Source organism: Malaya genurostris, chromosome 2 (genome assembly GCF_030247185.1).
Source record: "Malaya genurostris strain Urasoe2022 chromosome 2, Malgen_1.1, whole genome shotgun sequence".
Classification (NCBI taxonomy): Eukaryota; Metazoa; Arthropoda; class Insecta; order Diptera; family Culicidae; genus Malaya; species Malaya genurostris.
The window spans coordinates 337933182-337947348 of NC_080571.1; the positions used below are offsets into that span (position 1 = coordinate 337933182).

General features: G+C 37.7%; 2 protein-coding genes across 2 annotated transcripts in view; one reads left to right on the plus strand and one right to left on the minus strand.

Moving 5' to 3' along the window:
• LOC131429357 (titin-like) overlaps positions 1-13660 on the minus strand; it is a 53399-nt gene extending 39739 nt beyond the window's left edge. The window contains exons 1-2 of the mRNA XM_058593431.1: positions 13468-13660; positions 12885-13400 (exon numbers count right to left, since the gene is read on the minus strand). Of these exons, the coding sequence (XP_058449414.1) occupies positions 12885-13400; positions 13468-13473 (522 nt within the window). The 5' untranslated portion in view covers positions 13474-13660. The remainder of the gene's footprint in view (positions 1-12884; positions 13401-13467) is intronic.
• Positions 137-837, plus strand: LOC131431726 (mantle protein-like). Its single transcript, XM_058597589.1, has 2 exons — positions 137-198; positions 267-837. The coding sequence occupies exons 1-2, from the start codon at positions 193-195 to the stop codon at positions 783-785; spliced, it is 525 nt and encodes a 174-aa protein (XP_058453572.1). The 5' UTR covers positions 137-192; the 3' UTR covers positions 786-837.
• Positions 13661-14167: the final 507 nt, after the last annotated feature.

Below are 14167 nucleotides of genomic sequence, written 5' to 3' on the forward strand. Positions count from 1 at the left end.
AACTGACCTTCGTCCAATACGCAACAAATACATCGATCGAGCTAATTAACTTTATCGGAACAAAACAAAACAGATTTTCCTTTACTTGAAACCGTATAAAAACCACAGTCGGAGCATCGAAAAGTTATCATTCGCTTGCAATCATCTCATCGGTGAAGTGTTCACTTCTTTAAGAAATCGGTAGTAACCAACATGAAGGTAACAAACGGTGGCCACTGAACCATAAACCAAATAATTTGACATTTTTTACTTTACTTTTCTGATAGGCGTTCGTAGTGTTGTCCATGGCTCTGGCCGTTGCATCCTGTGCGGCAGTCGACGATTCCACCAGCAAAAAGGAAAAACGAGGCCTCTGGGAATTGAGCAACGATCACGATGACATCGGATACGATCATCATTACGATGATCACTACGATCATAAAACCATTATCAAGACCAAGAACGTTCACGTCCCGTATCCGGTTGAGGTTGAGAAGCACGTCCCGGTTCCGGTGAAGGTCCCATACCCAGTCACGGTCGAAAAGAAGGTTCCAGTGGTCGTGGAAAAGAAAGTTCCAGTCTACGTTGAGAAGAAGGTCCCCGTTCACGTTGATCGTCCAGTTCCGTACCCAGTCGAAGTGAAGGTCCCAGTCGTCCAGAAGGAATACGTCGAAGTGCCAAAACCGTACGCAGTTCATGTTGAGAAACCCTACCCAGTGTACGTCAGCAAACCGGTCTATGTTGAAAAGTCGGTTCCAGTGACCGTTCACATCAAGGAGCACAAGAAGCATTGGGGTCAGTTTTAAGTTTTCGGAAATGAGATTGTAGAGAAGAATAAATGCGAATGATTGCAGTCAATTCAGTGTTTGTAGTAGTTGACCATTCTGTGAAAATCCGTCTCGGGTAGAATGTTACTTTCAAAAGTTCGGATAGTTATTGGGAAAAGACCTTCACTTTTCGGTACACCAGAAACTCGTACGATTTGCATTGATGTGATGCCCCAAGTAGCAATTCGCAACTAGTTCTGATATGACAAAGTCCAAACTATGTTGAAACAAGAGCACGAATATGTTTTTTATGTTATACTGGTTAAAACATGGTGACAGCAATGTTTCATCATAACATAACTAGTTGCGAAATAGTTATTTAGGTTTCCAATCATAACATCTTTGTGTCATATTGAATTAAATATAATTTATAAGCTATCGTTACTTAATCCAAACATATCTTTAATCACATCTATGCTTCTAGCTACTAGTTGAAAATAAGTTTATTTGACTTCAATAGTAGCAACCCGTAACTAGTTTTGATACCACTTAGCCCAACTGTGTTGCAACAAGAGCACGAACATGTTTTTTTATGTTATACTGGTTAAAACAAGGTGACGATAGTATTTCTTCATAACATAAACATTGAACTAACTATCATTTGTAAGTTATCGTTACTTGATTCTAACATATCTTTAATCACAGCTATGTTTTTAGCTACTAGTTGAAAAAAGGTTTATTTTCCGTAGTGAAACCATTATAAATACGTTAACGTATATGTGAATCGTTACTGTGAATTGATATAGCAATAACTTAAATATTTTAAGATTATAACATAATTTCTTCATTGATTCAGATAGTTATCGGTAGGTTTTCCCAACGTTATGATAACGAAAATGCAAACAAAACAACCTTTCTTGGCTTGAATATGGCGAACAAAATATGGAGTCTCAAGAAGTGTATGAAACGTAAATATAACCAGGATATTACTTTTTTCAAAACTACTTTTTGCCGAAAATTGTGAAAGGCAGAATAGTCATTTTTGTTCTATGCACTGTCATAAACACGAAGAAAATAATATAGGGATTGAACATCGATTGTGATAATATTATAATTCTCATGATATATGAATTTAAAATGATGAGAAATCACTCTACTTGGAATAATTTTGAGCATTCTGACCATAGGGATATTTTATTGTTTATTTTTTATATCTTTATAAACAGATTTTGATTGAGGCGCATAAAAAACAGTTAAGTAAAATTGAATTCCGCTCGACAGTTTTTGGATCGTTGTGAAATTTGTACCTTGTATCAAGTTTGTGATTTAAAGTACTCTTCTGCTTTTTTATTGATGATAGAAAAGTATTCTGGATTTATTCAATGTTTATAATGTAGATGGTGACTAAGTTTCAACTAGTTTACTTGAGAACAAGTTATTTTCAAGTTATGAAAAGATAAATTATTTCAGTATGGCATTACAACGTAACGACAACTTATTTTTAGCCGACTTAACAACTAGTAGAAATTGCGCTTTTTGAGTCATGCAAGTGGTTAGATGTTAGTAACAATCACTCAAATATCTGGTTGCAAACTAGTCACAAACAAGCTAGCGTAACAAAAATTGTTACTTGGGGCATAAGTTCGACTCCTCTGGTAGCAGGTAAACGTTTAGTTACTAGAAGCTTTCTGCTTACTTAAAATCATCTTGTGATCTCACCACTCCGCTCTTTAGCTTCACATCCTTGCTCTGCCTTGGGTACTATAGTTCTGAGATTTTTAAATTTTTCCCCTATTTAAATCTCTAGTTAGTTTGACATCGTTGAAATTAAGATGGTAATTATTAGCTAGAATATAAAATTTCAATTGTGGTCGACGTGTCGTTTAAAATAACTATCGTCACACTTTCGTAACGATTCTACCAACATCTTGTCCCTCTAAACCAGATTGGCTCGTTAAAAAAAAGTAATAATCAATCATTCCCCACCTTCGGAACAAGCAGGTATCTAGTAATCGCCCTCGGATAGTCCTCTTGTAAAATTACTTTTTTTACAAACAGCAGAGACGACCTCAAGTGCCGAGTCTGCCGCTTCCGGAAATGTTTTCCCAATTTTAAATTACAAATTTTCTTTCCGAATCGAAGGGGAGTCGGTGCGCAAAAAACATCATGTTGTGCCTAGCCTCGGCCGGGCACGGTCGGTGGCTGTGGCGAAATTAGCAAGGTACGTTTCGTTACTTCGAAATTTCTTCGGTTCTCTCATTCGGTATTCCGAACGGGCAATGTGGGGCGCTGCCGTTGATTCGACAACCGGCATGACCGATGAAGAAGCAAATCGTGGCCGGGGTTGGCGCGGTGGTAAATTTATGCTTTATGCATAAATATGCGAAACAGTTGGGCCCCGGGACTCACCCCGAAACGTCAACCCTTGCAGCCTGTAATGGGAATTTTATGTTTTCGAAAGGGTGGGTGCCCCACTGAGTTCTGCGGGACTCCCCGGGCCAGTCGTGAATAAAGTAAACGAAGGGTGAATTGCTAATTTTGAAAGATTAATTTATTGAAATTTATATGTATGCAGGGGGTCCGAGAAAGACAGAGGGGGGACGAAGCCGAGACGATATTCCTTTTCAATTTAGTGAGTACTTTTTGCAAAGCACTTGGAATAACTCATCCTTGAAGTAGCACTACGACATTTCAATTCGAACGTTTAGCGATTTTGGGGAAATCCCGAGTTTGGGTGACGGAATTTTCTGTTCAACACATCGCCTAAACACGAAGTCCGTGCAGACAGGTACTTACGCTAGAAAACAAAACGGAATCGGATTGACTTAGCTTGAGATTTATTGCTCAACTGCAATGTTAGTAAGAATAATTTATGTCAGTCTCCGTCTGTCAGATGTCTGCCACCACTGCAATATATCATCCTAGTTCCATTGACGGCGGTGGTGAAAAGGTTTGATGAATGAAAGTACGATGATCATAACCACTTCAGGGCAAAAGTTCGTATTCCATTAGGAAGGATGCCTTTTCAATGGAAATTGAATCACCTGTTGAAAAGGAAAAAGGAATTACACCTCTAATCCGACTACGCCATCGAACTGGTAAGCCCTTGTCCAAATGTTTATACCCAGCATGCACTCAACGGCGATGACAACGATGCCAACCAAGCAATTTCGTCCAGTCATCGCAATTTTTCGTTAAATCATCATAACCATTAAAGTTAAATTTAATCTCATCATGTGCTCTCTGCAGAAGCATCCTATCAAAACAGGATTACCTTTTTCCACCCTCTACTCGAAGGCTAGCGCACATCGATACCGAATTGGTAGCGGAGGCAGAGTGCGGGAAGCCATTTCAAGCTTCCGAAAAAAAACATCCTTGCCCCAGCGAAATTTCAAGTACCGTTAAAACGAGATTTTTATTGCACTTGGGCCTACCATTCATTCATTCGTTTGCGGAAGAAATATAAATATCGATTCCCGACAGCGCGGTACGGGTCTAATGCCGTCTGATATCTGTTGTTCCTGAAGGATCTGAGATATTTTCATTGAAGGCGCTCATGTCGCGAGAAGAAAAGGTTGCAAAATTTTACAATCATTGGCGGGTGCATTGTGGTCACAACTATCAAAATTGAATTTATATATGTTCAGTTTTAGCAATGACTGAGTGGAAGCATATATTTTAAGAAGCCAAATGAATGAGAAACTCACAGAAAAGATGATTTTTTGGAAAAAGATACGCTCAGAGTGCATACGCGCTACCATTTCGTCACCCTAAGCTTTGTGATAGACACGGCTCTATCACACGACTGGGTATGGTAAAGCGTACATCGAACATGGTCTGAATCCTAGCCGCCTCACGACTGGTATCATATATCCAATCATCCTTTCTGTTCATCAGACAACAAACACTAGTCTTCTCGCTCCATATCTATTCTTCCGTTCAAGCACTATCGAAGAGCTATCGTCCGATCAGTCTCCTATCTGTCAAGCAGAAGTTTTGAAGTCTCTGTTAACATAAGTTGTTAACAGAGACTTCAAAACTTCTGCTTGACAGATAGGAGACTGATCGGACGATAGCTCTCAAATAAATTTAATGTTCCCGCTGGTGTTCCTCAAGGCAGTATCCTTGGCCCAATATTGTTCAACATTTTTAAGTCAGATATTCCGGCACTTCTGGGTGATGGCGTACTTTCACTGTTTGCCGATGACACCTCCCTCATCTTCCTACCGAAATGGTAGCGCGTAGTTATGGCGACTTTATATCAAACCAACTAAAATGAATAAATCCTTATAATTGTTGTTTTATCTGATAAAACTTTTCTTGTGAAGAAAAAAAATAAATCTTGGGAGTCAAAATTAGTTTGGTACGTTTTTAAAAGATGGCTCTGTTAGTTATGATTATTGAACACTAACAACTGATGTCGATAGTGTCAAGAAACTAGACATCTGTGATTAATATTCGCATGTTGCTTCGAGTTTATTATTAAAAAAATCTTGTTTCTACTGTGTTTATTATGAGCAAATTTGAGTTAGCTAAGCAACATTTACGGAAAGTTTTAGTTTTTTGTTTCAATTGGATGCATAAATGCTTGTGGATGTTTATGGTGATAATGCTCCAACTGATAAATCACGTAGGGAATGTAGATTTCAGCGTTGAAGACAGGCCTCGCTCTGGACAACCAAAAATAGTTCGAAGACAAACAGTTGGAAGCATTACTCGATGAAGATCCAAGTCAAACTCAAGAAGAGCTTGCAAAATCATTGGAAGTAACTCAACAAGCAGTTTCTGTACGGTAGAAATCCATGGGAATACAAACAAAGACATGATAAAGTTATTCCCATGACATGACAACGGTCGGCCTCATGTCGCAAAAGTAGTGAAAAAATATTTGGAAACGCTCAAGTGGGACATTTTGCCGCGCCCGCCGTATTCTCTTGACATTGCTCATTCTGATTACAGGTTGTTCCGACGGGTGGCAGCATAATCTGGCAGGTCATCGGTTTACTTCTTTCGCAGAAATCTAAAATAGACTTCAAACTTGGATCATATTAAAAGACGAGACATGTTTTCGAGATGGAATTCGAAAATTGTCTGAAAGGTGAGAAAAAGTAGTAACTAGCGATGGACGATACTTTGATTAATCGTTAAACTCTTTTTTTTATTTGAAATAAATGCATTTTTGACCAAACAACGGACCGCATTAATGTGTTTTTCCAATAAAGTGGTATTTTTCACAAATTCAGATATTTTTTAGAAATAATATCGTAATTTATTATGTATAATATCATGCATGTAGAAATTAATATAAAAAATATTTGAAGCGAAATTTGATTTTATATTTGAAACTTATCCTTTTTTTTTGTACTGATTCTCCAAGTTCTTACGTTTTCCAAATGAAACGGCACATTTCAGAGCTGTAGCTGATTCCTTCTTTTTATTCATGAGCAGCGGCCCAATACGCTCGATTGTGTATTCCAAAATCTTTATTTAAGGAACATTTTTTCGTGGAACTTGAATTTAAACTAAAATCATGTTCTCTGATACTCTTTTCATTATTCTAAAGAATAATATAAAGAAAAAACTTACATTATGTCAACTTAATGATAAATAGTCTTAAAACGAAAAGTTCACATTGTCATCGAAAAATGAGGTTGTTTTTAACGTGACTACGTCTTACTTTATGTTACTATCGGGCGCCTGTTCCAACATTTCCTCTGCACAAGACCGGGTAGAACTTAATCGTGAATATCTCTTTTCATATCTAACGTATCAATACAATGATTTCTACATGCCATATGAAATATAAACCGCAAATTCTGATAATATTGTAAGTGGTATTAGATAATCACAAATAACTCAAAACTTTGGTATGTTTGGTATAAATGCATGTTTGCCTTTCTCGTACCTGCGACGACGGCTTTGAGATAGTAAGCGATATTTCATTTCTATTCTAGATTATGTGTCATAACTTTGAAAGCTTATAGCTCAGTAAACTATAGAGAGATTTATTTAATCTAGCTAGCAGTAAATTTGAAATTTTTGAACTTGAACAATTATTGGAACAAACGATGGAAGTCTGATTTGACCCATGTCAGGAGGAAAAGAACAAAATATTAGTGCTGCTGTATAACTGTATGAATATAAAACATGAACATTCAATTTTTCCCGTTATTTCCTGTGCAACGGTAGCCGAAGCAAGACGTCCGGGAGAGCAACACCGAAGACAACACGCTTTCGGAATGAAGTGAGCAGCATAATTGTGCCGAGGAACTGTGAGAGCAGGGTATTTAGCAAAAATACACAAAATGGAATGGAGCGAGCAGCAGATTTGTGCAAAGGAACTTCATTGGAAGAACACTTTTAAATAACGATTCGCGTTTCCAGTGTGCAGCAGTGGAAGTCGTCAGAGCTTGATGTGAGCGCTGTATTTAAGAATACCGCTGCGCACTTAAGTTGTCTGGCATTTGAATCGGAATTCATTGTGAGTTTGAAATTGATTTAGAATCAAATGCACCTACCAGATTGTTTTATCTTATTCGGAATACAGTTCGGAAAATAGAGCTATCTCAGCTCTGTCTAAAATAACTCTAGTATAAATATTCAATATTTTTGATAGTGCATTGATATTACTTGTCTTTCATTCAACACCAAATTTAACATGTATTTGTCGTTCGCCGGATTTGATATTGTTCTTTATAAGGACACAGTTTCATGTTCAGCGAGCCAATGTTACTCGTATCCATGTCAATTCGGTTAAGTCTCTGACATTAGCCACCCGCTTTTTTTCGATGATTGATGAATTTTCCAGAGCGAAAATCTTCAAACTTTGACCGTGGTGGAACACCACTCATCCATTTCTAAATTAGCTAAAATTTTACATAGGGTGTAGCACCACTTTTTTGGGGCTATTTGATAATTGTGCCGTCATTTATTTTCCTCTTCTTCTCAGATTTTGTAGTATTTCAGTAGTACTTAGAGTACTACATCATTTGTGGACTACCGGTTTACATGGGTTTTATCTTACGGCTGAAGATGTGGTGTTATATCGCATGCGAACAGCTACAAACCTAATTCAAAGTGAATTTATTTGGGGAGAATGTTCGCTTACCGGCACTTTTTTCTTTTAAGTTTATAACTTCTCACTAAGTGAACATTATGCGGACATATATACATAAATGGAAAGCTAATGTCCTTAGCTAACAACTGAATAAAGAAATAAGTTGATTCAATCGATTGAACAAACTTTACTATCAATTTAGTAAAGTGATAAATTTTAGTCACTTCGAAGAAGGTGTTCGGCTACCGGCATCCCAAGAAATTTCGCTAAAAATGGAAAAATATAAGTAAAGACTGCAATTATTCAAAGATAAAACTGAATTTTTTCTTTTCGGAGGCGTTTTGGACAAAAGTCTTCACTGTCTGGTGGTGACTTCGCCTTGGCTCTCTTGGCCAATGTTTTGGATGGTGGCGCCCTTGGTGTTGATTTGGCCGGTCTTCCACCGGCTTCGCGGGATTGAATACGTTGCTGCAGTCAAATTTTTTGGCTTCTTATCCACTAAGGATCGTTTAATCGCATTAATCAGTGCATTAAGGTTCATTTTCCTTAGCTGGACGATTTGTTTGAGGTCGCCATGGCACAGTGGTTTGAATCGACAAAAACGTGAAGTTCCTTTATAGAACTCATTCACAAAAATATACCTCGTGATTTGATCACAATATAAAATGTGCAAAGCCTACTACGATAAAAATTCATTTCAACAACTTTTTTCCCTTAAGAGATAGAAAAACGATGTCTTCGACAAAGTTTTAGAACTTCCAACGAGAAAAAACTTTGCCGAAGAAGCTATATATCTAACGCATAAAGTTTAGGATGTATGAAGCATTTTCGTTTGAAACCACTTAAAATCAATTTTTTGTACATAACTTTTTTCGCAAATATTTTCAGTGTCTACTATGTTCGAAACAATTACTAAAAACGTAATATTACACATTTTTGTTGAAGACTGTGCACGATTTGGCCTTTTCCTTAAAAAGTTATTTAACATTTAAATTTTTATATACACTAACTTTAACTACTAATAGGAAGCAGGGTCGCAGACCAAAAGGGACATACATATACTTTTTGGAAAGTTTAAATCAAGTAATATAAAGTTACGAAGTGTATAGCGTGGCCCTTTTAGATTGTGTGAATGAGACAACAAAATATAGAGGGCTTTTTTGAATATTTTCTTAGCAAAAACATTAACTAAAACGACTATTTTTGGTTTATTAAAAGGAGCTTTGTGGGAAATGTTCAAAAATTGGAATCGGTCGTTACTGTAGCTTTGGTGCAATAGTGTAATGATTGGATATAATTTCTTGATGCATTCTTGTATGCAATTGATCGAACTAACAAAGCATATTAACGGGCTCATTAAATTTCAAAAAGTTTCACTTATTCTTTTAATAGAATATTCCTTATCCGTTCTTTTAATGCCAATCCAATTCATTTCAAGAATGTTATCTTACACCATTACCAGTACGCCTAAAAACATCGTTTAAGTTTAATGCTTCTGAAATTAATTTTTATGTGTTGGAATGTGTAAGTGTAGCCTGCTTGAAAGGCTGAATCCTTTTTGTAAAATCGTGTCATTCTACGAATCATGTCATTCTACCGTACACTGAAAAAAATAATGAAATTCTCACGATTTCTAAATAAATAGTACTATGAAATGGACATCAGTTGAATGAAAAATTCGATTCAAACCCATTCTCGTTGTGAACCGTTATATGACCGTTTATCTATATTGACGATTAGTTTAACTTTTAAAGTATATTGAAAAATGTTCCGAACAGTGAAGTAACTTTATATTAAATTTCTTGCTCCAAATATGCACTGTTGGTGTTGGTGAAAGCAGCGCTGCATATTAATTTTAAGAACACAAAAGAGTTGGTTGATAATACAAATGCTGGAGCTTTTGATCGATAATAATATTACAATAAAATGCGTGAGTGGTTCAACTTTACATAGAGGCGTACACGGTAAAGTATCAGATCAAATTATGTAAACTATGAGTCTAGACTTTTTTTTAAAAGAGAAATGCCTGAACTTGAGTATAAAAACGTGCACAGACTAAGAATAAAGAATAATAACCAACAAAAACAAGTTTGATTGGTTTTAGGGAATTTGTTACTAATCTGTTGTCTTATTGCAATTCTATTACATTTTCTACTGAAGTCGGTAATATCTTGCGATTTTTTTATGATAACGGTCAATAAGACACCCATCAACATTTACTTTGAAGAGGAATTCCGAAAGACTCGGTACTCGCTGAGAGTAAGTCATAATAGAAAGCTATAGTGAAAAGTCTTCTCTTTCGTCTGGTGTTAAAACTAATGTTCTATTTTTTATACCTCAACTGCGATTTCTTGCAAAAGTTGTTGCCTAAAGGTAACTTATCAATCGATATCACAAAAGCGCGTGATATGAAGATAAACAATTTTATTAATGTACGTTTTTACTAAGAAAATGGTCAAAAAAGCAGTATATAAAAGTTAAATGTTAAATAACTTTTTAGGGAAAAGGCCAAACCGTGCACAGTCTTCAACAAAAATGTGTAATTTTATGTTTTTAGTAATTGTCTCGAACATAGTAGACACTGAAAATATTTGCGAAAAAAGTTATGTACAAAAAATTGATTTTAAGTGGTTTCAAACGAAAATGCTTCATACATCCTAAACTTTATGCGTTAGACTTTGTCGAAAACATCGTTTTTCTATCTCTTAAGGGAAAAAAGTTGTTGAAATGAATTTTTATCGTAGTAGGCTTTGCACATGTTTTATTGTGATCAAATCACGAGGTATATTTTTGTGAATGAGTTCTCCAAAGGAATTATGTATATCGGTTCAACGGTTAAGCAGCTAGAGAATTAAGTTCACGTTTTTGTCGATTCAAACCACTGTGCATGGCCAACAGAACCAGAGAACCAAAGTTTTTACTTATATGATTGTATGTATTGAATTGATGTATTTTGATAGCATCTGGTATTAAACCACGAAATAGATCGATTTAACCTCATAAGTATGCAATCCACTCACCTTTTCGATTGATGCTTTTCAATTTGTGAAACTATAAAAAAGTCATAAAAACTTTTATGTTGTTTTTTATGCAATTAAAATTTGTTTTGAGTTCAGCAAAAAGTACAAGCGTCTGTTTGCTTTAGTATTCGGCACAAAAAGAACGTACTGCGTTACACACACACATGACATTTGTCGGAATCACGCTATCTGCTTTCTGTCAAAAGCTACGGTGGGTTGTCGGCAATAGAACACTGCCGGCAACCGAACACCTTCCCCTACTCTTTGTACGCTTTAACGTATAGTAGCCAAAATAACAATTTAGAATTTTATCAGTACTCAACGAAAGACACACTATAGAAAACTACTGATGAGTGAAAATAATCATTACGAAAATTTGCGATAAAAAATCTTAATGGCAGGACTCGCAATCTTGGAAAATCGTTCTTCCAATCCAACTGCTCTAGATGTGACGAAACACAACTCTGAAGGCTCCTGTGATGTTACGCTAAAATGCCTACTTTTTGCCAATCATGTCGATGACATTATCATCAATTGAAAGGAAATGGTGCGATTCAGAAAGTCCCCTATCCAAATGTTGTTAACATACTTGTACACCCATTGCGTTTTTCTTGATTGTACATGAAAGTTCCAGCGTTCGCTTTCATCCAAAGGCTAATATCATGTTTTGATCCCATTTAGTCAGATTATTATCATATAATTCTTAAAATATGATTCTTAAAATCCAATCCTTCATTTGTGATTTTCAAAGGACTACTCTTGTTCGTTCTTTCTATTTATATAAAACTGAACGAAAGCATGTTCCTAATATGTATTATTATACAGTTTTAGTTTAGTATAACTTGGATATATTCGTATATTCTTCACTCGTATGACAAAAGAATTCTGTTTGGGTTCAAAATTGTTCTAACTCAACACAAAACAAACATTCGGCTGTTTAATTTTGATCATCGCAAATTACAATTTTAAACACAAGAACTTGTAGATTCCTGCTACTTCCAGTCATCATTTTGAGTTAATAACAAGTCTTCGAACTACGAAACAATATATTCCAGACTAAACCTCTTCAATATATGTTGTTGGATCCATCCAGAGCATCGTCTGAATGCCAACTGAACGACAAGCCTTCGAAGAAGGCTTACTTTCCCAAGTTTACAGTAACTGACATACAGAATTTCCACACCGACCTATCAAAAACGTTCATCCGAATGCTAGTGGCGAAGCATTCCCATTCATTTCCCCTGAAAAACCTACCCCAGCCGACTTGAACTACGTTCATTCCTCCATTCATCGCCTATTGGATGCGGTTCATGTTTGTCTCGCAACGTGAACCGCCGAACAGACAGGACTCGGTGACATCGTGTTTTTGTTTTTCTTTAGCCCGCGCATTTCACAATTTTGCACCGCCTACCGCGACGACTTACCACGCTCTAGTTTCAGTCTCTAGACCTATTTCTTCGGTCGTCCTGTAATTCGCAGTTATGCCACCCGGCGGCGTCGGTCGACCGAGCACCGAGATGTTCCACATACAGCATTCAATGGAAAGCGAAAGCTCATCCGCTCACCGCTCGACGACGACGACGACGAATGTCGTAATCATAAATTTTCATTTCAGTTGAAGCTTTACTATACGTACTACCAAAAACCATTGCCGGGTCGGTCGGTCGGTCCTTGACGATGTCACTGTTTCGTGTGCTGCTCGCCGAAGAAGTCCTGCCGGAGCTCACCCATTCATACATATTAGAGAGGCAATATGCAATCCTCGGTTGAGGAGCATATGGGATAAGTTAATGTTACGATATGTGCCATTAGACATTGAGCTGCGATGAAAACACGGTTGCTCACGAAATTAAGCAGTATAATTTTATGGAAATGATATTCCAGCTCGTTTTAGGGGCATTTGCTAGCTAGTTGTCATTTCTGCGGGTTGAAGGGTGAGCTTAAACCGATAATAGGAGCTGATGCGGGATATTAGAGAAGTGAAACTTCGCAATCTTTCAACTATTTACAGTATCAACAGTTTATTCCCTTAGGTGAATACAAAATAATGATCTTCGCTTAGAACAGTCCCCAGTGCTTCTTGTGTTCCTTAATGTGCACGGTCACTGGCACGTGCTTCTCGATGTACACCGGCTTCTTGACGTACACTGGAACGGGCTTCTCAACATGAACTGCGTACGGTTTCGGCACTTCGACGTATTCCTTGTGGACGACTGGGACCTTGACTTCAACTGGATAAGGAACTGGGCGATCGATATGGACCGGTACCTTCTTCTCGACGTAGATGGGCACCTTCTTTTCCACGTACACTGGAACCTTCTTTTCGACTGTGACTGGATATGGGACCTTCACCGGAACCGGAACGTGCTTCTCAACCTCAACCGGGTATGGAACGGGCACATTTTTGGTGATGGTGGTCGATACGTGTTTGATCTCATGATGGTCGTGGTGGTTATCCAAGTCGAAACTCTCGTGCTCGGATCCCTCATCCCAGAGGCCCCGTTTCTCCTTCTTGGAAGATTCATCGACTGCCGCACACGAGGCAATGGCCAAAGCCATAGACAACACTACGAACGCCTGTCGAGATAATGACGGAATGAGGCAATTTGTCATTTCGCACAGATAAATGCAAGAGTTTGCTTACCTTCATGTTGGATGCTTCCGTTGAACGAATCACGCTCCAGTGATTTTCGAACTGAACTTGGCCGGTAAGATGATCTCAAGCGAATGATGTCTTTCGGTTGGACCGCAATGCTTTTTATATGTTTCGATTGCTTCTGGTGGCCAAAACTATTTTCGCCATTTGGAATTATTTTTCCCCATTATCCTTCCACCTGTGCCGAGGTTTCCGTTCATTCCAATGCAACTCTATCCGATGACACTGGTCCGTCAGTGCGAAAGCGAAACGTGGACCACCGAAAGGTCAATCATCATACTCTGTAACACCGGTGATGTATCAAACGTTAACACATGATGTTTACAGCTTTCCTTCGAAGCTGTAAACACTGAACCGTGACATCATTACCGATGCTGTAAAAAAAAACCCCGACAGTATGGATCTATTTGTAATTCATACCTTACAATATGGTTTGAGTTCTAAATAAACCTTCCGTCCTTCCTTCCTTCCGATGACGGTTTCATTTGTTATTACTAAGCATCCCAACAAGGTGATAAAACCGCTCCAAGGTAACGCAGCTAAGGGCCATGCGAACACGTCCTACTCACCTTCAACCTCATCCGCCGGGGCCAAGCTGGGCGAAGTTCATTTAAAAAAAAGTTGTTTGGAACAAGTTGACAACCGAAACCGTGTATTGAATGCTTATTGATTTTCCGTCGGTCCGGAT